We start from the raw sequence: 27,278 nt of genomic DNA, 5'->3' as shown, positions 1-27,278 counted from the left end.
TACATGCAGTGTGCGCATGCCCAGTGTGACTCCGAGATGTAAACAGTGTGATTGCGGAAAGAAGTGGGTTCTCTACATTGTTAGTTTGCTTTGAGGAAGGAAAGTGTAGAGCAGCTCTTGCTAAAACAGAACCACGATGAGAGCCGTACCGACATGGATAGATAAAGTGCATGATCGGGATAAAGTAGAGCAATGGTAAGAAGGAGACGTTTTTAACCACGTATGGTCGCTTAGCGGCATCTGTAGGCCTGTTGCTAACACCGTTGGCTGTCGATAGCAACCATGGTTGCCAATGTAAACTGTGTGAGGAAAAATGTGTCACTTTAACATATGGTAAAAATATTAAACAACTACGTTGTTTTTGGAACTTTGTCATTATAAAATATTGAGTCATTTAAAGTCGTCGTGTTTATTTGCTTTCAGTTCATCCTAGGCATATGGCTTATTTTTAGCCAGTTACCATACTAAGCACTCAATTACTCTTGCATCTGATCGAATGAACGTGTGTATTTATTTAAATGTTTAAATTGTTGTGATTGTTTAAATTGCAATAACAATTGTGATTGTTTATACCCTGAGCTGACACATAACATGCATTCAAAGATAAATACTGTACACTGTGCAGGTTTCGCTGATCATATTTTTAAAATCATTGCTTTTCACTTGATTTTTTTCCCACTTACAGTAATAAAATATGACCAAATCAATCGCTTTCCCAAACTGAGGAACAATTTATCAAACGGACAGATGACATTGTTACGTTTCATTGAGTTTTTTGTCCTTCTTTTGACATTATGTAGAAAGACTCAAATATGTATGGTGATTGTGTTATGAAACATCCCACAAGGAGTTCTATCATAAACTAATTTAAAAAGTATACAACTATAGCTATAGTAGTATCACGAAGCAATAGTGCATTATTGTAACTATAAATCATTCTTCCCCTAAACAGTATTTACGACCTTGCGTTCAAGCCAGATGGGAGTCAACTTATAGTTGCTGCTGGAAATCGAGTTTTGGTACGTGCTTTTGGAAGTTGTGATGTATTTTGTGTAAAGATATATATATATATTATTTAAATACTCTTATACGAATATAGCATTTTTCGAAGACATATTTCGAAGAAATACTATGCCTTCGTATTTTTAACGTTTTACACTTTCAGCACCTTGAGTTTATTTTTCTGATTTTTTTTTAAATCTCAGGCAACTGTGGAATGTTCTTTGTGGAAATTAATTATTTTGTCTTGTGTTTTAGGTTTATGACACAGCTGATGGAACACTTATCCAGCCTCTAAAGGGGCACAAAGACACAGTATACTGTGTTGCCTATGCCAAAGATGGTCAGTTTTTAAAGCCTGCTTTGAAAAAAATGTTACTGTATATATGCTCTTCCCATACTAAATAAGTATCTTACATATACACAATAAGGTGTAGTAGCTTGACAAAATAACAATATATTTTTTTTCCAGGGAAGCGTTTTGCTTCAGGTTCAGCTGACAAAAGTATCATCATTTGGACTTCTAAGCTGGAGGGAATATTGAAGTATACGTAAGTAAAACATTTTAAAGTCCTCCTGAATTTGTTTTTTTATCTGCACCTTTACACTTGTTGATGTAATAATTTTACTTTTGAGAAGTAACAATCGTGACACAAAAAGCCAAATAAATGACCTTTTATGAAATTTCTTGTCTTATGAATTCCTGTGTACAATGGGCTCTTCAGTCAACTTTAAGGAATTATTTAATAATACCATTTAGAGTTCTCAACTGGGTTTTACAAGGGTTTAGCATGGGTGGTGATCTGGCCATTCCTAGTGAGGTCATTAATCCAGCCTCCATAGGAATGGGCAATAGTATGAATACAGGAATGTAAAGGAAGGGTTAGTAAGGAGAGGAAGAGGAAGAGACATCATTATCATCATGAGAAGCTTGTGCTGGGAGAGAGTGCGTCTTTCAAATTAGACTTGAAATCAGGTGTAGTCCAGGTAATTTTAATCCAGAAAGAGCAGCAGATTCTGAGCCATATTATTTAGGTGGTTTGTTGTTTTACTTGTTCAAGAAAATTGTTGTTTCATATATTGTGCAATCCTCAGTCTTAAACTGTCTTTTGTATTTTACTGATTTTAGAATAGGAAAATTGGCTCATCGAACTGTGAGCATCTGTTTAGAGAGGGCGATTTAGTGCTGGTTAGAATCCCTTTCGTTTAAAATGCAGGTTCTTTCTTTTTGGCCTGTTAAGGATAAAATTATTTGATTTTCTGTGCCTATATAAGGCAGAGCTCTGGAGCTTGCAGACATGTAAATATCCATTCATAGTAAAAACATTGTATGCTGTGCAATCTTGTGTGTTGTATAGTTCTGTTATTTGTTAGAAAATAAATTGTGTAAATTTGGGCCCAATTTCTATTCTTTTATGAGGATATGCCAGAGAATAGGTGCTGTGGAATGCTTGATAATCCCAGATTTAATTAGGTAAAATTACTGATCTTTAAAATTTACTTGTATAGCATCCTAGTACCAAGACCTGATTAATATTTGATTGTTATACTGAATTGATAACCTATTTTATCATTTTAAAATCATAGGTTGTAACAATTTGACAATTTGTTTTGTTTTTTAAATAGCCACAATGACTCCATCCAGTGCGTTTCATATAATCCAGTTACACATCAGCTGGCCTCCTGTTCGTCCAGTGATTTTGGTGAGTTGTTTTGTTAAGATATGTTTGTGTTAGTATAACCTTAGGGAAATAATTCCGGTAATCATTAGTGATCTCTCCGTACTTAAAACACAGATGCTTATCATTGACAGTTTGATAACTACAGCAGCTTCTTTACTGACTATGGAAAACAATAATATATTATGTGGAGTATTGATTTGATAAAACAGTGGTATTTTTGTAGAAAGTTGAGTAAACATTAACATGAATACTATATTGTATTACCTATTTAGGTTTGTGGTCTCCAGAACAAAAATCTGTCTCCAAACACAAAGTCAGCAATAAAATCACATGTTGTGGGTAAGTTATAAATACTAATTTAATTGTCTAAGCAACCATTGCTGTGTGTGTTTTGTGAGCAAGAATTATCTGTCCCATTGTATATCTTAGCAGTTGTGGTTTTCATCATATTAGTTTAGTTGTTATTGCATAAAGTGTTGCAAAGTTGTAAAAAAGAGTTTAATATTATTGGACATAGGATGAGCCTTAAGAGTTACCAGTTCTTTTGATTTTGAAAACGTTATCTCACACCTGTGATCTATCCATCCAGTCTTCCTGTATACGTGGACTCTTCAGACACAAAAAATAATTTATCATATTGTTGCGTGAGAAAACCTTGTGTAAATTTGATTGCAGGTGGACCAATGATGGTCAGTACCTTGCTTTGGGGATGGTGAATGGAGTAGTAAGTATCCGCAATAAAAATGGGGAAGAGAAGGTGAAGATAGAACGTCCTGGAGGTACCCTGTCACCCATCTGGTCCATTGCCTGGAACCCATCCAAGTATGTAACAGCAAAAGTAAAAAATCCTGGTTAGCTTGTGATAACTCGAAAATGAAGAACAGGGAACATATAAAGACTGAGCACATGGAATCAAAACATTCTATCCTATAATTCTACAATCAAAAGTTAATGTTGATGTATTGTTGAATTTGAACATGGCAAAACATGTTTTCTCATTTTGATGTAAGGAATACAAGTTTGTTAAATAATGACATAAAAATAATGGTTTAAAAACTTTTACATATGAGGAACGGAAACGGTATGTATTGATCTTTTTGTCATTGTCTTAAAATGTTGATGTAAGCTTCATCGTTACTTTATGACTAGATGTTGTCATGAAGTTTGTATGATTTTGTGTTTAATGGGTAAAAAGGAAAACAATTCCATATTCTGTGTAATTACAAAGTGACAAAAATTAGTGTCGGCTATCAACAAGTATAATAGGAAAGTGGAAAAATCAGAGGTATTTCCAATTTCATGATAGATATTATTGAATCGGTGCCTTGAAACTGGATTTACGTACATGTATTAATTCTGTATAAATACAGAATTTCCGTATTCTACCATATCCTGTCAAGTAAACCTTCAGTCAACTGCATGTCATATTCTTGCTTTGGGAACAAATTAAAAAAGGTAGCTTCATATGGCAGTGATTTCAGGTGTAGAAGTAGAGGTGTAGAAAGCCCCCACATGTAGCCAGTGCTTGCAGTAGGTGGAGGACTGTCTGGAAGAGATGCCCTGAACATGGGGAAGAGGAGCCACTGACGGAGGGCAGTGTTTGTGCACCTTCTTACCTGTGGGCTGAAACAAGTTCGAGTCAGGGCAGTGAGGCAGAGGAGTCCCAGCTAGAAGAAGAGAGAGAGGATCTGGAGGGCCATTTGCTTCAGGAACATGTTGACAATACTGATCTGTAAGTGATAGCATTTGAGGTAGGGGAAGATCGTTTTAAAACTTTAAATCTTTTAAATGGTAGTATAATTGGTTGATATTGATATTTTCAATTATTAAGTATATATATACAATGTAGTTAAAAAGCAAGAACACCCCCTTAAGAGTTTATGGTTTAACATGTTTAGAGTTACTGTATTTGACCTTTACCTAGTCATTACCTAGTAGATCAAACTAAACTCATTTGACAAATAAAGCACAGAAATTCTACTTTGGCTTTATTTTAAAAAAATAGCCAGACTTTAATATCTTTTTGTGAAAAAGTAAGTGGACTTCTTGATTCGATAACTTATATATATATAATATAACTTATAACTTATATATATAACTTAACTTAATAATTTTTCCTGTTGATTTGTTGATTAGTCTCTCACATCTGTGGGGGGGGGGGATTCTGGTCCATTTTTTCTTAGAGAGCTGCTTCATTTCTGTCGTGTTTGAGGGCACAGCTCCATTTAGGTCATGCCGCACCTGTCTGTATTGTATACAGATTTTCGCATTCAGGTTTTGTGCTGTGCAAGACACGCAGTACAAAGGCATCAGGAAATGCATGTAGACGGCACAAAGTGATGGTTCTTTGAGTTCGTGTTTATGCAAACACTATGCTTCATTTGTCAGAGAAGAATAGATGGTAGCTGGCATGCTCCACAGCAGAGGTATGTCACATGTGGGTGATTTGCTTTCTAGGTGGTGACCATGTCATAACCTATTCTCAAGGATAGTACATTGTGAACAGCAGTGTCTGCCCCAGGTTTTGAAGTGTTCTTCCTCTAGTCTGACGTCCAGAGCCCCAGTTTCTATTCCATGCTAATGCCACTAATGAGAATAATGAGAATCATAAAAAGGAATAAGGAACTGACATAGAGCATAACTTGAAACATTCTTTGTCATCAATTGGGATTTTTATTTTATGAGTTGTCTCTTTTGACCAGTAAAAGAGTTTGGGCTATATTTTGATGGGGGTTTTGTATTTAAGGTCACATAATCAAGAATAGTCCATGCGGTGGATGACAAACATGTTTTTCTTGTCACAGAGATGAGCACAATGACATCTTGGCAGTGGCAGACTGGGGCCAGAAGTTGTCTTTTTATCAGCTAAGTGGCAAACAGGTAAGCATTCAATTAAAATTTAAGTAGCAACATGTAGTATGCTTTAACAGGAACATTGGCTCATATTACCCTCACCAAATCACTTTTTTAGCAAGAAAGAAGAATAGGTTCCCCTTATTAGTGTGATAAGGCTCACCTAAATTGTGATGTTTAATGTTTCTGAATATGTATTGAACATTAAAAGAAACTTGTCACTCTCTTTATGTGTGGACTACTGTTTATGTAGACCACCCTGACCTTGTGTCATCAGGTACTGACAGGAAAACATGAAGACATTGCACATTAATCTAGGTGGACAATGCATGTTCTCATGCTGGTTGTCTAACAATGATTTTCTTTCAAAAGAGAGTATGACATTTGTGCTGTAAATGCCCTGTGTACCAGACCTGAGGCCCATTGAACATAAATAGGACGATGTGTGGTATCTAGGGCCCAGAGACCAGTGAAGAAGCACATGCTTTTCCAGGCTGTATGAGACAGAATCCCACAAGAAAACAACTGCAATCTGGTGTAAACTATGTGCCATTGATGTTCATCTTGTATTGCTTCCAGCTGTTGGCCACACGCTGCTACTGCCTTTCACATTAGACCCCTGTTAATTAACTCATTTGATAACAAAGATTAATCAGCATAAAAATTGACCTCTTCTAAGTCTGTTAAAAAAAAAAAATAGGTGCTTGTGTTCCATAAAATATTTTGATATTTTCCTGCTAGGTTTTTAAATATTTTGTAATTTGTGAAATAATTCTTATGATATTTGGTATAGTATAATAATAAATAGTATGAGTAATAAGTGAGTAGAAAAATGTTACTGTAGTATTGCATTTTCAGATGTCTACCAAATGCTAAACTGTTTGCACTCATGTGTTTGATCTTTAGTGGGCCTGGGGAAGTTGAAGATTTGGATCCACTTATACCATTAAACATTACATACTCCAGGGATAGGCAACTCCAGTCTTTGAGTGCTGAGTCCCTGCAGGTTTTAGAGGCAACTTTTAATTAGCACCTGATTTAAACTTGGAAAGAATTTTGATTTATTATTTGCTTAATCAATTAAATTCAAGCTTTAAATATGATATGGAATAGAAACCAGAAACAAATACGGCACATAAGGGCTAGAGTTGTCTACCACGATGTACTCTTAAATAGTATTTTGTTATTCAACATCATGCATTTTCAGCCTGGGCACCCTTTTATTCTCAAGAAAAAACAACAAAACAAAACTTACAACATTGAGATGATATACGATGGCATGCTGTTAATTGACAGCAATGGAAGGTAAAGCTTTCTTTGAAAATGAGATACTAAAACATACCCAAGGGATTTGATCTTATACTTTGCATTCAATTCTAAAATTGTGCCCTCTAGGTTCAGCTGATTTAACGTGTCTTTGTGTTTTCAGATTGGAAAAGACAGGTCCCTGAATTATGATCCCTGCTGCGTCAGCTATTTCTCCAAAGGGGAGTATATTGTGATGGGGGGATCGGACAAAAAGGCTTCCCTGTTCACCAAAGATGGGGTTCGACTGGGCACCATTGGCGAGCAAAACTCCTGGGTTTGGTCCTGTAGGGTCAAACCAGACTCTAATTATGTGGTATGTCCATGTAGACATTAGTATAAAACCTGACTAATCCTATTGTTTCTGTCCTCATACATTGTAAAGTCAAATGCAGTTCAGACAGTGCTTAAAATAAATTTAACAATAAACTTTATAAAGTATGTTATGTAAGAAGATTACTTATGTGCATTGCAAATTGACATTTTTTATTTTGTTTTTTGAGAAACTACATGAAGCCTAAATATTAAAAAGGAAAGACATAGTTTAGTTTTAACAAAACAAAATTTGGTGCGTTTTTGTCATTATGATTGAATACTTATGCACAGTGTCATTGGATCACTTGTTGATTTAAGATTTTTGCCATTAATTATTTTCCTTTTGAGTAAACCATCAAGAATTCAGACACTAGTGTTATCATACAGTAGTGTTGTAAACAGTGTTGAGATGATATATTATTGGATTAAAGTATGCGTGTTTAAAACACACACTACTGAAATACACAGAGAAAATTTGATCTCACGGTACTCTTCTTTGGATAAACAAGCTCCATGTGTTACAGGTGGTGGGCTGCCAAGATGGAACCATTGCGTTTTACCAGTTGATCTTTAGTACAGTTCATGGTCTTTATAAAGACCGATATGCCAACAGGGACAACATGACTGATGTCATTGTGCAGCATCTCATCACCGAACAGAAGGGTAAGTTAATGAATCCCATAAAGGCTTGTAACTAACTTTAGTTTAACTTTAGAGCTTTTAGGTAAGCAGGGCCTTTTCAAAGGCTTACAGGCCCTTCAGGTCCCGTAAAATAAACTGGTGTTTGCTCCATGATTAATAATGGTATAAATAGTAATTTTGTCTCATTCATGTCAATCATCTCAAGGCATTTTACAATAAAACAAAACAAAGGCAAAAACAGAGACATATACAAATTAATGCATTCAATTAAACAGAATAAAAAGATGTTATATTAAAGTAAGTTTTAAAACTTAAATGTGTTGTCTAACTGGCAAGATCTAACGGGGACTGGGAGATGACCCCACAACTTTGGAGATGTAGAACAGAATAATGGTCTCATAGGGTTTGTAGTTATATTGTAGTTGTATTCAGAACTGAAGCAAAGCTGGAGTTTAAAGAGTGTAAACAATTTGCAGGTGTATAGGACGTTAACAACTTACTGTTACTAAGATTTAGAGGCAGTTCAGTCTTTAAAAGAGGCTTCAAACTGATTAAGTTAATTAGAATTATTTTTTTAATTATCCATGTTTATACAACGTTTTATATATATGGTTAATAAACATTACAGAATATGAATAGGAAAAAATACATTCAACCACAAATGTTTTTTGAGAATTATGTTTCCGACCTCATGACTTTCCTGCACATAATAGTCATAGCCACATGAGACATTTGATCAGGGCTGTAATGAAAAGCAGAGGCTCTGTACCAGCTCTGTTCTGTATGCTTCCTCTACAGTGAGAATAAAGTGCAGAGAGTTGGTCAAGAAGATTGCAATCTACAAAAACCGACTGGCCATCCAACTCCCAGAGAAAATCCTCATTTATGAGCTCTACTCTGATGACTCCTCAGACATGCATTACCGTGTGAAAGAGAAAATCTGCAAGAAGTTTGAGTGCAACCTGCTGGTTGTATGCTCACAACATATCATCTTGTGCCAGGTGACATACCGTATGGCTTTACAGAATTGAACCCAATTACTCAATTTATCAGGAATAAGTTAAAGTAGGCATGATTATTGGGTTATTCCAATTTTTCAGAGGTAATGAAAATTGTTTAGAATCATAAGGATGTAGTTTTAGATGAAGATATAAGGCTGTGGAATGATTGTTCTTGGACTTCAAGACCTTCCAAGAACCACAAGTCTGAAAGTTATTCTTTTGAAAACATTTATTTTTCAATTAAATGTTTCCAGTCTGGTCTTTGTCTGATTTTCTGGCTTTGGAAATCCACAGTCCAGAGATTTAGCAGTACAGTTCCCATCCTAATGTTAGCCTTGCAGCATAATCACAGTCATATTCAGGAAGACTTTCTTGTCCTATCTTCTCTTGCCCTGACCACATGTCTGTTTATTAGGGTTCTTCTCCACAGTGTAATACATCCCTGCATCAATAAAGCATCAAGGTGAATTCCCTTCCTGGTCTGTTAAGAAGCCAAATGTTTCTGGAAGACCCATAGGAAAACCAGTTCTAATCTTATGCACCTGCTGATTACAGAGCCCTTACAAGTTACTGTGTATGCTAGGTTTTATGGCAAACCTTCTCCAAACTTACAGAGGTTTTCTTAATGATTTTTCATAGATTTCAATTGTACCTTTTCAGGAAAAAAGGCTGCAGTGCCTATCATTCAATGGTGTAAAAGAACGAGAGTGGCTCATGGAATCTTTGATTCGATACATCAAGGTGATTGGGGGATCACCTGGAAGAGAGGGACTGCTTGTTGGTTTGAAGAACGGAGCAGTAAGTGAATTGAACTGAATGATGTATTAAATAATATTGCAACATCAGATAATGTTTGCATATGTAGGTATTCTTTATGCAATAGTACCAGTATCTCCGTTTGATGTTAATTTAACTGTTTAACAATTTCTTATTGCATTTCATGTCTCAGTCCTTGAATTTAGCACTTGTTAAAATGTAAGAATTTTCAACATTGTTCTTTTGAATACTAAAGCAAGAATAGTCTGCCACTATATAAAGAGTACATTACCAACTCAGCCATTGTTGAGTCCTACAATAAGAGACGATCAAAGATCAATACTTCATAATTATTAGTTCTTTTGTGTTTTGCAAGGGCATCTCCAGATATCACCGATTTTTCTTGTATGTATTAATTCTTATGGATCCCCGTGACATTGTTTCTTTATATTCTTGTGTCTTTAGATTCTGAAGATATTTGTGGACAACCCATTTGCAATCACTCTGCTGAAACAGGCGACCTCAGTTCGTTGTCTGGACATGAGTGCCTCCAGAAACAAGCTGGCTGTTGTGGACGAACATAACACCTGCTTAGTGTATGACATCCGTACAAAAGAGCTCCTTTTTCAGGTGTGCTTACAAATTTCTCAAGAATTGTCCCAGCAATTATCTACATCTCAAACACCTTTCTGAGGCTTCCTACATCTCAGACACCTTTGAGTCTGTAATCCTGGCCATGTACAGGACAGATCACCTATTTAAATTTATTAAAAGATCTCGTATGTCAAGTAATATTTTTGAATGTGAAGAAACATATACTGTACCAGAAAACTAAAATTATTAGGTGTAATCTGTTAGTGAATAAAATCTATTCTGTTTCACTGAAGAATGCAGTCATTACCAAATGGGGAAGTGCCACATCACTGCCTTTTTGCTGTATACCAAAGTTGTCCAGTCTGACTATGCAACGTCATGCCTTCCTAGCTGTTCTTATAAGGCTCCCTTAGTATAAGGCCTCCAACACCTCTTCATCTCCAGGTGGATGGCAAATCCTTTTTCCTTTTTCAGTGCAACAGGCAGTATTTCAGGGAATCCACCAAGATTGGAAAAACTGCTTGCCTTAATATTTCATGAGACATGGTTAACGTTATACATGATGCTGACCACCTTTATACCTGGAGCGATTCAACTTGCCAGTTTGTTCTATTTGCTAATAGGTCTCGTGTCTGTGGTGTCACGGGTCTTGCTACTTTACCCCCTTCATGCATGGCCAATACAGACAGGGGTCATCTGCAGGGCCATAGGGTCCTGTGTTTCACAAGCATTGCCTGAAATACAGTGGTGGTCAGCTATGTGTTCAGGGTCTTCCTCTCGTTCAGCTGGCACCAAAGAGCTCTTGGGTCTGGGGACAAGCACTGTTCCACTACTGCAAGCAGTCCGCCCATGGGCTCTTTTGCATTTAATAATGACTGCTTTACCTTTTCACGAAATCAGGGTTGTGACAGCAACCCTCAATCTTTTTAGTGATTTTTCAAAGGTGATGATAAGAATAAGGCCTTTTTTTTTGTATTTGCATAATGGGACTATTAGTCCTCCAGCAATTATGTGGAATAAGTGTATTTTAATATTTCTTGTTCTATTTTTTGAAAATTGTATTTCACACAGGAGCCAAATGCAAATAGTGTTGCTTGGAACACTCAGTGTGAAGACATGCTGTGCTTCTCAGGGAGTGGCTACCTTAATATTAAAGCTAGCAACTTTCCAGTGCATCAGCAGAAGCTCCAGGGCTTTGTGGTGGGATACAATGGCTCCAAGATCTTCTGTTTGCATGTCTACTCTATGTCAGCTGTGGAAGTACCCCAGGTATGGTTTTGTTCAATTGTGTGTGTTCTAAATGATCCGCATTCTTGTGGACATTCTGTTAATGTGATTCAGAAATAAGCACTTTAATTTCTTTGCCTCTTCTCTGATAGTACGTCTGTTTCTTTCTATACATGTGCAGTCCTTTTCCATATTCTAAATATTATATTTATAATTTATATTATAAATAACTAGACTTTGCACATCTGTGGAGATGAATGTAGAAAGTGCACTATATTTAATTGTTTCACTGTCCCTCTAATATTGATCTTAATTGCTTAAGCTTTGAAGTTTAAAGTCTCCATTCATGATTTAGTAATTTGGCTATTTTTGTACCAACGAGGGACATTGCCTGAGACAGTTGAGGGTAATCACATAGATGCCACTAACACTAGAAACGCTGAATGTTTTAATACCTGACAAAACATGCCAAGAAGAAACAGCTCTGAGAAAAATTCCTCGTAAAGGAATCTGAGACAAATTTATTTAATTAAGCCATTTAAATGCACTGAGTCATTTTAATCTAATAATGTTTAAATTATATGGCATGTTGGAGTTCTTTTCTAATATTTTCCTTGTGTTTGGAAAATATTGCCTTCATTTTTTAACATTGTTAAAAAATTTCACAAATTTAACAAGTCTTTTATGTATGATAATTTGCTTAGATTAACAAAAAAAGAATCATTGGAAAACTATTTTTACTAAGAAAAAAGCCATTTTCTTCTAACTAATCAGATCTGTGATATAACAACCATGTGCTTTTGTAAATGGTTCTCAGTATGCTTGGAAAAAGTTCATAATAAGCTATTTTTTTTACACTTTCCCATTCCACCAGTCTGCCCCTATGTACCAGTACTTGGAGAGAAAGTGGTTCAAAGAGGCCTATCAGATTGCTTGTTTAGGAGTAACCGACAGTGATTGGAGGGACCTGGCCACAGAGGCACTTGAAGGACTTGATTTTGAAACAGCAAAGAAGGTATATCAGTAATCTACTGTAGTACTTTCAGGAACTTACATGACTATTAACACATAGTTGTTAGTAGAAAACATTCAAAACATTTGTATAGTCTTTAACAAAAATCTGTTGTTATTCTGTCACCACAATACATTAGTAACCTTAGGGTAAACGTTTTCAACGTAGGGTCTGGTGAACACCAGAATAAAAAGGAAATTTTAACCTTGTGTCTGTCAAAATCAACATTTTAGAAAGTGGGTGTGCTCTAACTGATTAACAATTCAGTTCTTAAAATAGAGAATCCCTGAAACAAGGACTTTTGTTTTAGAATGAATAATTCCAGCCTACCACTAGATGGCGTAACCTACTTAATTTCGTACAGTTTACCTAGTGTTGGATACAATACTTATTGGATAGGTTGTTATTATACAGTAGTAATGACAGATTCCAGTGGCAGACTAACTGTGTTATTTTGTATGTTGTCATACATGCATGAAAAGGAGTTGTAAGTAGAATGTTTATTTTTTTAAAACAAATTTAATTTAAAAGATAATCCTGTATTAACAGATTTTGTATATTGTTTTTTTTTTTGTTTTCCCACAGGCATTCATCAGAGTTCGTGATTTACGCTATCTTGAACTCATAAACAGCATCGAGGTAAAGCCTGCTTTTGATATTTGCTAGATTAAATAGTTTTTACCAGATAAAATTACATTCCTACGGGTTTACTTTGTTACTTTAACATTTAAACAAATGCGTGAGAATGTTACGCCACATGCCAGAATCTTTTTTCTTTGTACAAAAAAAATCGAGATACAAAGACTTGTTTTGAAAATTAAGCAATGGTTCATACATGTTATATAATTTTCACGAAATCAAATAATTTGAATCATTTGATACCACTGACATACTGTGATATGTTTGTTGTTTTTAACCATAATAAATCATGGGCATGTTTCATTGACTGCTCTGCATAAACTGCCACAGCTGGTTTTAAAATCTCTACTAGTAACCTTCCAGTTACATCTTAAGATATTTTAAATGTTTCAGAAAACTGGAGAAGTCTGGGCTTGCTGACACAGTGAAATTAAAGATTAGTTTCTTGTTTCTTGGAGTGCAGTTAATGATTGAGAAATCTTTTCTTCCTGCCAAGACCACTTTTCTTGCCTACAGTAAATTAAACTCAGAATTTAGCAGACATAATTTCAGTAGCTTACTAGCCCACATTTTGTAGTTTGATTCTTGTTTGTCACATATTCATGTATTTTCCCCAGCAAGATCACATTTGTGCTGCTTATTGGTGAAGTCCAAAGATCTGATTGATTGAGAACCTGCCCTTAATTCCATTAAAGCTTTCCTGGGACCACTTTACCAGAAACCACATGAAGAACAAAGGGAAATTGCTCTTTAGATGAAAATATTACGTTCTAAAGGGAATACAAATATCTACTCCATTAAAACCATAAATGAATTCATATGTTTTCTTTAGTATAAGAAGAGAGTCACATTCTTATACATTGGAAATTGTTTTTGGCATGTTGCTGTTAAAAAACAGTTCATCATCCCTTGTATTTCTTTACACACTCATTATTTTTGATTTACTTAAGTGTATCAGTTTTTAATTTCACTGAAGATGGAACTTTTACCCACAGTTGTATAGCTCAGAGAAGCTGAGAATTCCTTTTGTCAAGCTGCATTGAAATGTAACAGATGGTAATTGTTCTCTTTTTCTGTATATTGATGGATTTATGCAGGAGAGGAAGAAAAGAGGCGAGACCAACAATGAGCTCTTCCTGGCGGATGTTTTTGCCTACCAAGGGAAATTCCATGAGGCTGCCAAACTGTACAAAAAGACGGGGAATGATAGCCGAGCCCTAAATATGTACACAGACCTGCGCATGTTCGAATATGCCAAGGTGAAGCATTTAAACTCTTACTTTCATCTTCTGCACACGATCTGCACATAAAGCAAGCTGCACCTCGTCCTGCAGTCCTGTGAACCAGAACCAGAACATTATCTTTCATGATCTACAACAATTTTAAGAAGCGTACTCTTATTAAATCTGGTGGATGACATGATACATTGCGAGATTTGCAAGTGTTGCTTGTATGTTGTGTATTGTTTGTATTCCTTTATCATTAAGTGGGCGTGCTTTACCTAACAGTGGTTCCATTCTGTTTATTTTTGTTGAAAGTTTGTATTGAATTGCAAGAGAAGTAGATTTGATGTGGAACTTACAAAGCTTTAGAAATTGTTTTATTTGTTATTGAAACTTTTTTTTCTAATTTAACAGTACTAAATAAATCTAAATATACATAATCTTACAGGGGCTTTTACCGTGTTATTATTTTTGATAATACTATTGATTTGTAGTGAGGAAAAGCATGAAACAGACTTAAACTATATTGTGGCACAGTAAATTCTTTAATGCAAAGCAAGAGCACAGTTTTCCATTTTAAGAAATGAAAAAAAATCTAAAAATGAATTGCACAACATAACTCATAATAATGTTATTTAAAAAGTTTTAAGAATGTATGCTGTTTGGCATGTCCTGCTTGGATAATGTGAAAAATTGCTTGCTAGACAGCTCTTGGACTTAATATGTCAATTCCACCGATAACTCTCACGATTCATACCTTACTAATTCAGATATGTCATGAAGAGCATGAAACTAGAGAGTACATAAAGAGGAAGCATTTTTTTGTATACATAAGGACAAAAAGTGTGAAAAGTTAACCTTAAGGGAGGAGAATAAAAACAGGCTGCTGTCTCCAATGATTTATTTTTACACCAATACACCAATAGAGATTAATTTTTTATCTGCTTGCCCACCAGTAAATATACTACAGTATAGCACTATAGTTTGTTTATTCTTCCAGTGAAATGCCTCTGACAGCCAATGTGTTTTTTTTACCATCAGATTTGCCTTAATAAAGCAAGATATGTTGCTGTGAGAGTGGTAACGGAACTTTTGTTTACTTTAGGCAATTGGTTCAAACAAACTGATTTTTCTGTGGTTTCCCTTGGCGTGTTTTTGTCAGAGGTGTATATTTTTCTGACTGAGCTCTCATCTGGTTAAGAGGTTTTGTTAATCAGAAGTGGACAGGAAGCTGATGTGTCCTGTTTGTATTTAGCAACATTACTTCATTCCTTCTCCAGTGCCCACCAGAAGTGCTAACACAGATGTGTTTATGTCCAGGATTTCCTTGGCTCTGGAGATCCGAAGGACACCAAAATGCTGATTACCAAACAGGCAGACTGGGCCAAGAACATCAATGAGCCCCGTGCTGCGGCCGAGATGTACCTGTCTGCAGGGGAGCACATGAAGGCTATAGAGCTCATCGGGGAACATGGCTGGGTGGACATGTGTGTAACATTTACCACTGGAGGCTTCCATTTAATTTAAAACATGACAATGCTATTTCTACTGAAATGATTCGAAAGGGTTTAAAGTGTGTAAGCATTCAAGTTTTTGTTAGTTAAATTTATAAAAACTCCAAAGAGAAATATTATAGAGAGTAAGGGCAGAGTATCATCAAAGGTGGAAGTCTATATTTAAAATAATTTCCTGTTCACAGTGTCACAAAAACAGGATGTTTTTTTTTAAACTCTTCATTCATTATAACTTTTTCAAAGTTTGTTCTTTGGTACAAACTCGACTTTTTATAATTTGTCATGAACAATGTTCAGCTCAATGGTCTTGGAATAGTAGGCTAAAAAATAGTAACAAACAGATTAAACTGTACCTTGAAATACAGTTGAAATACAATGAAGCATTTATTAATTAAGTAATTATTTTCATTATCTACTTCTCTGAAACATTTTGCTTTCATTCAGCATATAATCTGTTTGTTGTCTATCAGTGTTTGTTTTCAGAATAAACATCTTGCCAACTTCTAATGGCACAAAGGAAAATTGTAAAAGGATATATTTTATGATGATAGAAGTTTTCAGGTTTAATTTTGATTATGCTCTGTTGGAGATACAATTTTCTAGTGCATTGTCATGTCTTATTAATTTTAGACTAGTTTTAGTACAAACCACATTAAGCTTGTTACCCTATAATAACACGTGAAACTCCTAAGAGAGTCCCATGTATACTAGTTGGCAAGAAAAAAAGGTTTCCCTGCCTGAATATTTCCACTGTTTCCAACTTTTGATACTCTGCCATAATTAAGTCATGGGAAAGTGGGCTCTCTGCTTGAGTGGAATTTCAAGATAGGGATAAGAAAGCATCCATTCTCGTTGTTATCAACCTTCCCAAACTATTTACAAAAAGATATCCTTTTGCTGTGAAGATTTATTTTATTTGTTAAAATATCAGTTGAAGTCCTGTTTTCTTGTTCTTGTTTATCTACAAATCCAGTGATAGTGAAACTGCATTGTGGGAGCAGGAATAGATCTTTTTTGTGTTCTTACTGCAGGTTAATTGACATCGCACGGAAACTAGACAAGGCAGAGCGTGAGCCCTTATCACAATGTGCTGCCTTCTTCAAGAAGCTAAAGCAGCATGGCTATGCTGCTGAGACCTACACTAAGATGGGAGACCTCAAAGCTCTGGTGCTGCTGCATGTGGAGGAGTATCACTGGGAGGAGGTGAGGGGCACTGCTGAGTAATACAGAGCTTCTCCAGAAGCTTTCTCTCCATATAAATGTCCACGCATATAGGCTGTCCAACTACATCAACTACACCAGTGAGTAGGTTCTTAAATATAACCAATGTCATCAAGTGTAGATTTAAATTCCAGCTATGCTGACAGTAGTTAAATACATACTGTATGTAGAATAAACAACTTTTGAAGAACAAATGACCGCTGAACTGTTTCTTAAGATTAGTTTCATGTTTCCTGCATTGCAGTGGCTGTTTAATTTCGATTATTGCTTAACAACAAAACATGCAGTAGAACAATAGAGACTGGGAATGTATTCAATTAATTCATCCATTTGTAAAACTGTATACCGCAGAGATTAGGTAGTGATTCAGTTTTAGGAAACATCAAGCTTTGTTGTGCCTGTAGTTAATTTTTATGTATGAGTAAAATATCAAAAAGTCAAGTCCATTGGTACATAAAGGTTATAAGTAAAATAGCTCATTTAAAACTATATTTTGTTATTTTGCTCTGAGGTTTCAAGTTTAGTATTGGTTCTTACATTTGTGCATTGCACATTAAGACACTTAATTACTTTATGGAATTTTCAGACTGCAATATTATTTTTAAAATGATTTTTTGGGGCCTATAAGAAATATGTACTAATATTCTAAACTGTGAGGAATGTTATGGGTTCTGACTCTTTGTAGGCTTTTGAGCTGGTGGAGAAACACCCAGAGTTCAAGGACGACGTCTATGTGCCTTATGCACAGTGGCTGGCTGAGAACGACAGGTTTGAAGAAGCACAGAAAGGTGTGTTCACATCAGCCTTTGAGCACCTTATAGCCTAAAAATGGATCATAGTCACACTCATAACTATAACACTCATAACTCATTTAACTGAGTTCGAGCTGCATTTACTTCCATGTACTTCATGTTGTGCACATACTATTAATATAAGTTAGACTAAATGCAAACTGTGAAGGTTAATTATAGCACATACAGTAATTAACCCAGAAATTATGTTTTGTGGTTGCATATAGTTTTTACTATTGTGAAATATTCAGTTTATTCTGATGGTTTCTCAGAAATGTGTAGATAAATATTTCATCACTTATTGTACACTGAGAGGCATAAAAATGCTTTTTGGTCCAATACTTTGTTTCATTGTTAATATCTCTAGTATGGTTTTCATTTTTCCAGTGTTTGACTAACTGTAACCTGAAGGCATAACCTTTAACTAAGTGACCTTTTGTAGTTCATCGGGTCATAGGTATGACAGAAGAGTTTGTTGCTTTAGTCAAAAATGAAATCAGTAGATACATAAACTGCGATTAATTAAAGTAAAAATAACAGTTTGTTCTTTACGCTTTGTAACAACTACAAGAGCAAAATGAAAAAATTCAAACTAAATATAAAAATAAACTGCATAACAGTAACAGCACTGTTACAACAATAGCCTGCAGAATTTATTGGAATCATTAAATCATTAGTGGCTGTGGAGCTGGAACAACTGTTCCATTGCTTTGTAAGCAAATTCTGATACATTTAAATGACTGAAAGGTCACATAAAATGTAAACCAGACACTGTTTGCTCTGGAGAATTCTAACTGGCCTTCCATGATCTTGAAAAATAATATTTGATTATAAGAAGATACTTTAATCTTATGATACCACCCCCAAGTTTCTCATACTTTTTATGCAACTAATTATCTGCTGCTTATTAGCTTTCCACAAGGCTGGGCAGCAGGATGAAGCAGTGAAAGTGCTGGAGCAACTGACTCACAACGCCGTAGTGGAAAGCAGGTTTAATGACGCAGCTTATTACTACTGGATGCTATCCATGCAGTGTTTGGATATAGCCAGGGGTAAGAGTATTTTCATATAATCATGGTAAGCCCATTTTCTGCTGCTGAGAAGAATTATGCTTTAATTTTTAATTCTGACTGTGACAAGCTGTGGCAATACTTAGATTTTTTTTCTCCATTTTGCTGTACTACAATAGGACCCAGACAAAGCTCATGTGTGCATAATCTGGGAATCAAGTGACTGAAATAATGATGTCCTTTTTTTTTACAGAAAATGAAAATAAGAAAGATGAGATGCTGAAGAAATTCCACAGGTTCCAGCACTTGGCAGAGCTGTACCATGTTTATCACTCCATTCAGCGCTACACTGTGAGAGAAACTATAAATAGCACACTAAATGTTCCAATTCCCAGTATATTGTCTTTTTACATAGAATTTCATACTCTGGAATTTGTTACAAGTGACAGTGCTTCTTTATTGTCATATCTTAATTCAAGCTAAAATTTATTTAAGATATTTCTCAGAATAAAGTTACAAATAAAAACCAAATATAGGCAATAGCAGAAAGCAGTAGAAAAATAATTGAAAGAATAGAGTTACAAATTTACAGTTATGAAGATAACATGGCACTGTGTTGCACTGAAATGGATTTTAACATTGGCCCATTGATTGTGGTCTGTACAGAACTGCACTTGTCTGAACACATTGAAATATGTGTGAGATGTAGATCATACATTCCTAAACAAAGGCAAAGGTTTATGTACTTTTATATTTGTGCTTCCAGGATGAACCCTTTAGCTCTCATCTCCCAGAAAGCCTATTCAATATCTCAAGGTTTCTACTGCACAACTTGACAAAGGATGTGCCATTGGGCATCTCTAAAGTGTATCCTTCAGAGACATTGTCATACACAAGACAAATTAACTACTAACACTAGGTCTCATATCATGTGAAGGAAGATACCAGGAACAAATGCCTTCCCCATAACAAAAGCAAAAGCTAACTATGTTGACAGTATATGGAATGGACTGCAGAGAGTTAAACAGTCAGGACACAGGCCTTTTGCTAAAATATATGTAGCATCAGGTATGACACTGGTGAACAGCTGATATTGGTGAAAATATGTTTTGAAATATAATTATTTCATGGTCAGATATACAAAAAGAGATAACTCTTTGCATTATGTTGTCATATGAGTAATGTTAAAGAAATTAGTGCAAATTGTAACTCTGTTACTTCTATTAAATTTGTCAAATACTTTCAGACATAGATAATCACTAATACACATACTGTACAGTAAGTGAAGGGTTGTACACATCAATATGTTTTTCTTTTAAGTGTTTTGAGGTCGCACTCCTTTTTTAATTTACAGGTTTGTCGTAAATGTGAACGTTCATTTCATGTTTGTTATTTGAATCACTTAAAACATACATGATCCTTAACTGAGGGCAGGAACACTCTGTACGCTCTAGCTAAGCAAAGCAAAGCACTGGGGGCATACAAGCTGGCCCGCCATGCTTATGAGAAACTACAGGGCCTTCGTATCCCAACCCGATTCCAGGAGTCCATCGAACTGGGCAGCCTGACTGTTCGCTCCAAGCCTTTCCACGACAGTGAGGTAAGGCTCCATGTACACCACTCATGTGTGTAATGTTTTCTTATATCTTTATATATATCTATATATTATATATATATCTTTATAGATAGATACTTAATTTATCCCATGAGGGAAATTGCACAAATTATCATGGAACATAATCTCAACAGAAACATGTTTCAACTCTCAAAACAAAATGCTTGCAATTCAGATACACAGCAGCTTTACTGTTCTTTATATACAAAACTGCTGTGGGTGAAAATTGTTTTAGGACTGCATCATGGTCACATGCTCTGCATTAAGTCTTTTTCATATTGAGAATTTTAACTCCCGTCATAAGCAGTGGAGTTTTACAATGGAAAAGGCAGAAGACAAACGAGTTCAAAAAGGACTTTTTATCCATTTGGCATGCAGCAGTCTCAGGGTTTTAAATGAGAGCAGGCTTGATTTTATGATCTTTCGAGAAACTTCTAAACTAACTTCTCAAACTGTTTCCTGCTGCTGCTTGTTTTTTATAGCTTCTGATGGCACAGCTCATTGTTTTCTTTCCGTTCTTCATGATGTATACGGCAGATCGAAGGCCTCATGGCTGAATATTTGTCTCCTCTTAAAAGAAGAAAACTAAAATCTTACAGAATTTTTTGTTACACATATTTCCCATCAAAGTTAGCACTGTAAACAAGGCATTTTGTGCTACACATCTGTTTTGCTTTACATTATTTTTTACTGGTGGTTAATCACTGAAGGAATTTTATTTAAATAAGTGAAAACAATCAAAGAGGATGGCCTCAAAACTCAATTGATCCCAAATTAATGTTTGTTGTATTTCAGAAAAACTGAAACTGTAACTGCAAGACCTTTGAAAATGTGCTATCAATTGCAAGTGAAGTTATTTGTTTGCTTATTTTAGTGTTCCTATTACCATCTGCATAAGCACAGCAAAATTTTTGTTGGACTAAAAACAATAGTCAACTTTTTATTTGATTCCTGTCCAAAACTCAGCCTTAAAAATTTAGGGATTAAAGGAAACTATGCTTCTTGATTGAGAAACGCAAATGTTGCTGTTTTGTATCCTATGATACTAGTTCCTTTATTGTTCTGTCTCTGCAACAAGCCCTCAAGTACTTTAAGGTAAATACAGTAAAAGTGCAGTGAAATAATAAATCCAGTACAAGATTTGTACTGAAATAATTATAATTAATTAGATTGTACCATCTTATTAAATAGCTATGTGGGATAAATGCTTGCATCTCTTTGAACAAGTTAACACATTTTAACAGGACCTTGTGCCCATGTGCTATCGATGCTCTACGAACAACCCCCTGCTGAATAATCAAGGGAATGTGTGCATCAATTGCCGGCAGCCTTTCATCTTTTCAGCATCTTCCTATGGTGAGTGTATTCAAGCCTGCATTATACTGTACCTTCCAGCGAACTACTCATTTCATATTCTTCATAAAAGAGAAACCCTTCAAATAAATAACCACTCAAATTGTCCTGTGCACCTTTAATGATGAGTTACATATTGTTTCTGGGGAGCATCTGCTTTGTTTTTTTTTATTCCTGAGAACACTTACTCAGAGCTTGTCAAAGGATCATTTGAATTGCTGAAGTTTTATTGACGTCTTTGAAGAGTATTGTGTTTCTGTCTCTACTCCACAGCTTAATTAGAGCAAAGAAAAAAGGAATACCGTCTTGCACAATTAATCAGATGGTTTATCTATAAACATGTGCCATATGCACAAGCTTCTATAGAAGTACCGCTTTCTCAGCACTTTATAGGTGCTGCAAAAACTATATGAGTGTATACACTCATGTATTTGTGTATACATTTCTCTCTCAATTATTGTTTGGAGTTTTGTTCTACTTTTGGAAATCACATAATACAAAACTACAGATATGTCTTGTGTGTCTTCTTATGGGTAGGCATTGTCTTCATGAGTGGACAAAGAGATACATTAATGTAATCTCTGATGTTAATTGTATTAAATGTATTTTCATTCTGGTTTCTTGAAATGAAGTAATTATGAAAGAGATCATCTTAGTTTTTAGAAATAGACTGTATCTGATGATTATTCAGCTACATCATTCATCATTCACAGATGATCTGTCATTTTTATCTAGGATGTTGAAGTATAATTCCATCTTGTCTATGGTGAGATATTCTTTTAAAGCACATAACAGGATCACTGTAGTATTTCTTTCACAATTCACTGTGACAGAGGGATTTCTGTGATGAGTTATATTCTCGTACACAAGCAATTTGTCTTTTTTTGTGTGGATAGTGATTTAAATGTGATTTTTTGTAAATAATGCTACATTAATCTTTGATTTCACAGTTATGTTATAAGCTTGAAGTCAAAGGTTTCAGCTTATTCATGTTGTTAACACTGTATCATAGTTTATTTATTCACTTCGTGTCTATTAGTGAATGATCTGAATTTCAGATTAGTTGAGACCACAGTCATTTTGCTTTCTTTGTGCTTCTTGTTATGAAGAGAATCAATTCACCTGCCTGCGTGCTTCAGTTCTCTCTTTTTATAAGAAGGCATACAGATGCCTTCTGATGGAAACCCAAAAAGACTGTCTGTCTGGAGACAGTGAATCACCTGAGGCTGATTCCATTCAGAGACCTGGTATGAAGCAAGAATCTCAGAACAAGTAAAAACTAGCATAACTTTTTCTGAAGCATAACTCAGAGGATTCAGATAACTTTGTACCCTAGAAATTATGCAGCTGAAAAGGGATTGCGTGATACTATTAGAGGTTGTTTATCAACCATCGGTCCTTGTTACTCACTAGTGGGATATAACAGTGAATTGAATTTTGATGTTTGCAAGAGATATAGAAAAAGATAAGAGTGATATAACGCTGCATAAAAACAAACAATTGGATACATACTATAGGGTTCCATTTACTCCATGTTCCATCTAAAATATCCTCCAAAGGATTGACTTTGTTTCACAAACCCACAATTCTTCCTACAAATATGCTTCTCTCTCAAATGTGTTTTCAGTTGTGACACCATGCCTTAATTCGCTACTGTACTACTGTCTAGTCCACTTTCAATTCTCCATTCTTGAATCATGTCTTTCCTCAGTCTCTTCTGTTCTAAACAGACCAGGTTTAGTTCCTTTAACTGATCTATATATTGAATTCTCCTGAAACCATGGATTTATCTTGTGGTTCTTCTTTGAAATGTTTCTGGGACTATAATATCCTTTTGGTAGTAATGTGACCGAAACTGAATATCATGCTCAGATATCTTCCTCGAAATGAAGTCTTTCTTTAAATAAGGCTGAAATATAACTTGCCCATACTTATTGTTATATATCTATGTATTGCATTTGTTTTTCTTTCTCTAATATTCTAATATTTTGTTCAGTGGAAATAGCAGACAGTTCTGCTTACAATGATTTTTTTATTGTGTGGTGTTTCTACAGAGATCCTGCCCCTTGTGCAGTTTTACCTGGAGGAAGGGATCACTGATGAAGAGGCTGTGTCCCTCATAGACCTGGAAGCTCCTCGAACAGAGAGGAGAGAAGGAAAGTGGCAGGAGATGAGCAGTGGTGGTATCCTTCACATACCTGAAGTGATCCCCTTCATAAAGGGATTCAGCATGAAACTGGGAAAGGCTGGCAGGTTTTTTTTTTGCAGTTTTAATATTTTACTTTAGTGTGATTTGTGAAAATAGATTGTATTTTAACATGATTCACTGTTGGTTTTTTAATTGGTAGAAGTGATGTTTATCAATCATTAATAGTTGGAGGGCCCTTATCAAACTGCTAAATGATTTAAAATGTTAAGTGGTTGCTGTGAAGGGTTCCATACGAGTAAACCATCACCAACCAAGCTTTATCACTTTTTAACTAGTTTTCAAATTATCTCTGGACAAGCTTTATCTTTCAGAAAGTCCTTTTTCTGTTATGCTGGTAAATTGAGTAGTCTTTTTCAATGCTGTTATGCCTCCACGGTGTTTTAATAACACTGAATATAACTTCCCTTACTCAGTTCATAGACTGGCTTCCAAAGAATTTCAAAAACACAGGCAAGAATTTGTGATGGATTTCTAATTTGAAGAAAGACCAGGCTGAGACCCACAACCACTCATCTGTTTCACTGCTGATTTTCCTTCTTTGTCTTTGCTCATGAAAGCTAACGCAGTAGGAGAAATGTGAAATCCATCTTTCACAGCTTATTTCTGATTCCCTGTTGTTCCAAGAAGTCAGGTACCAATAGTTCTAATTTATAATTCATTAATGTCTGTAAATACATTTGATTTATGGTAAACCAATATTTATAGAAAAGTTTAAGTGTATCTCTGGCCATGCTTCAGAACCTGATCAAGGGTCACCCCTAAATCACCTTTTTCTGAGTTAATAGGTTTAGATAATTCAGCTAGCCCTAATAGCTAAAACCTTTTAGCCCATAGGATTAGTCCATTTGCTAAGGGCTACTTTGTCTTTTTTAGACTAAGGAAGACCAAGGGCTTGTATGTCATTCAAAATGGGAATATGCATTTTCTACAAAAAATCTTAAAAGCTAAAGAGATGTGTAACGCACCAGTTGGTTTCTTGACAGTATCACAGAATCCAACACTTTGAAATTAGTTGACAGCATGGATGACCCTGAAGAAGACCCTTTCATGGCCAAGCTGAGCTTTGAGGTAATGGAACGCATTAAACAATTGAACAATTTAGTTTTGAATAAGTCATAAAGTAGCCCCCAACCTCTTATGTTCAGTTTTCTTAAAGATTTGTGTTTTTATAGTGAACTACCTTTGTCGTTTCACTTTACAAATATGACAGCAAACATTAACATTTACGCAACACTTCAAATAATGACTACAATAAAATTGACATAATATGTTTCAAAACTGTGTATAATTAATTCTAAATGTTTGCAAAACCTACAAAATTCTAAAATCGTTTTTATTGTTTTTAGAGACAGCTTTACTATGGGTCCTCTGAGCTCCAAGTGTGGTGCTTAAGTAAAGCTGATGGATACTAGTTTAATAACACATTGCAAGCCAAAAAGCATTTCTGTCCTCAACCACTGACTTTGCCATACCTTAACAACAGCATGCATTAACACTGATGGTGGTTGTGTTGCATGTCCTCTCAGATTACCCTGACCTAGCATGTTCTCCACTGTTCTGCTTGCTGTCCATTAAAAATAATATGGGAAGATGATGACGCTAAATGTTTCTGTGTTCCTGCAGCAAGGCGGCTCAGAGTTTGTCCCTGTTGTGGTGAGCAAGGCAGCACTACTTTCCATGAGCAGGAGGGATGTCCTGATCAAGCGCTGGCCCAAGCCCCTCAGCTGGCAATACTACAGGTCCCTGCTGCCTGATGTCTCCATCACCATGTGCCCTTCCTGCTTTCAGGTATGCTGACACACTCCTTACAACTGAAACTGTACTTTGTTGTCGCTGTCGTGAAGACAGAAGTCTGTTGTCCTGTTTTACCAAACAGCATTCAGTGGATCTCTGAAAGATGTATCAAGGTTTAAAAGTTATGAGTAAGTCATCATCAGAGCCGCATATTTGTACAATAAAATCTGAATATACAAATTTAAACATTTATGTGCAGATTAATTTTGTCAGTTTCAGATGGATATTACTATGAAAGGTATATAGCTTTCTTAATGCACAACAGCCTGTTTTCCCATCCAGTGTAAAGAGATTATTAGGTGGTAATGTGATACATGTTTATAGCCTCCAATTTTGTCTTCCTTCCTTCCTTCAGATGTTCCACAGTGAAGACTACGAGCTGCTAGTACTTCAGCACAATTGCTGTCCTTACTGCCGCAGGCCAATAGATGAACCAAACTGATCAGTTGTCAAAACTCCTGCCAGCTTGGTCTTGGAGATGAGATGAATGTAAATTTCTAAATATTTATTTTGTCATTAAAGACCATTAATGGTACGTTTAGCGATCTACCACTGTGTTCATTAAGTCCGCTACAAAAGCACTACTTCAGCCGATCAGCAGAATAGGATTAAAGGGATCAGATTTCTCTTGGGTTTTGTGAGTGTCATATATGGGGGATTGAATGCTGTGGTGTAAGAAAGATTAAATTTCAACTTCTGGTTCCCTTTTTAAATGAAACATGTAAATGCTATTTTTATGGTGTAATGCCAGTGAAAGGAAAGGTGCATAGATATAAAATGAACATTATTGAATCCCTAAATAATTTTCAGACAAAAAAGTATTTTTGTTACTTTACACATGCCTATACCTTATTCACATGTCAGCCATTACTTGGGAAAATATAAGGATTTGGATTAAAGCATTAAAATATGTTGTATGACATTCCATTAGTTTTGTTATATTTCAGGAGGCTTTATGTCAGTGTATTTGTTTATTTTGAAAATTTTATATTGTAACTTAATTCTATGTTGTTATCTGTAAAGACTCAACATGTTCCAAATATGGCTAACATTTATGATTTTTTAAAAATTAAATATAATAAATATTACCCAGTATATAGGTTATATGTACAAACATATGTATCTATTTTGTCATTAAAGTATATGTATGAAGTATATGAAGTCTAGTGTTTTTTTTTGCAAACGTATCTGGCAAATGTGACCTCCAAAGCCATTTTTTTGGTTTTTGAAAAATATAACATTATATTACAACATGAAATAATTGTTTCTTTGTGTATACTGTTTGTTTATAAATTATTTTTCTGCTGAATGATTTGTCTTGAGTGCTATCCAGGTCTGTGTTTACCAATATTGGTACTGTAAATGCTTTTTCAAAGTACCCTACTGTTTTTCATTAGAACTTGTACAGAATTTATTAGTAATGAGAACTGTGACCAATGTAAAACATAAATATCAGTGGAAGTAAATAAAGAAAAAAGGAGGTGAGAGGAAACCTAAAGTGGTTCCTTAAAAATACAGAAAGT

At 35.3% G+C, this 27,278-nt stretch overlaps 1 protein-coding gene across 4 annotated transcripts; it reads left to right on the top strand.

Annotated features, from left to right (window-relative positions):
* Positions 1-5: 5 nt before the first annotated feature.
* ift122 (intraflagellar transport 122 homolog (Chlamydomonas)) lies at positions 6-26,912 on the top strand. 4 transcript variants are annotated; one of them, XM_015347936.2, is made up of 30 exons: positions 11-195; positions 953-1,019; positions 1,258-1,342; positions 1,472-1,550; positions 2,626-2,702; positions 2,954-3,020; positions 3,357-3,503; positions 4,213-4,413; positions 5,486-5,561; positions 6,964-7,155; positions 7,679-7,817; positions 8,595-8,797; positions 9,458-9,595; positions 10,019-10,183; positions 11,219-11,416; positions 12,249-12,389; positions 12,972-13,025; positions 14,123-14,284; positions 15,569-15,735; positions 16,794-16,965; positions 17,669-17,771; positions 18,686-18,826; positions 19,038-19,135; positions 19,551-19,651; positions 20,219-20,384; positions 21,644-21,755; positions 23,807-23,935; positions 24,953-25,029; positions 25,585-25,749; positions 26,111-26,912. In XM_015347936.2, exons 1-30 carry the CDS (start codon positions 137-139, stop codon positions 26,195-26,197), a joined length of 3,768 nt encoding a protein of 1,255 aa, XP_015203422.1. In that variant the 5' UTR covers positions 11-136; the 3' UTR covers positions 26,198-26,912. The 4 variants fall into 4 exon arrangements, with proteins under 4 accessions (XP_069045478.1, XP_015203422.1, XP_006631002.1 ...); XM_069189376.1 differs by lacking the exon at positions 11-195 and adding an exon at positions 615-755; XM_006630939.3 differs by lacking the exon at positions 4,213-4,413 and having other exon boundaries at positions 12-195.
* Positions 26,913-27,278: the final 366 nt, after the last annotated feature.

This window comes from Lepisosteus oculatus, chromosome 4 (assembly GCF_040954835.1).
Source record: "Lepisosteus oculatus isolate fLepOcu1 chromosome 4, fLepOcu1.hap2, whole genome shotgun sequence".
Taxonomy (NCBI): domain Eukaryota; kingdom Metazoa; phylum Chordata; class Actinopteri; order Semionotiformes; family Lepisosteidae; genus Lepisosteus; species Lepisosteus oculatus.
The sequence above is the reverse complement of the archived record's forward strand: the minus strand, read 5'-3'. Positions and strand labels throughout refer to the sequence as shown.

Bases quoted from the DNA above. Each gene is read 5' to 3' on its own strand.
- ift122 (XM_015347936.2), top strand. From the start codon at position 137: ATGAGAGCCGTACCGACATGGATAGATAAAGTGCATGATCGGGATAAA. The intron at 17,772-18,685 runs GTGTGTTCACAT...GCTGCTTATTAG, and splicing joins GTTTGAAGAAGCACAGAAAG to CTTTCCACAAGGCTGGGCAG. The intron at 25,750-26,110 runs GTATGCTGACAC...TCCTTCCTTCAG, and splicing joins TGTGCCCTTCCTGCTTTCAG to ATGTTCCACAGTGAAGACTA.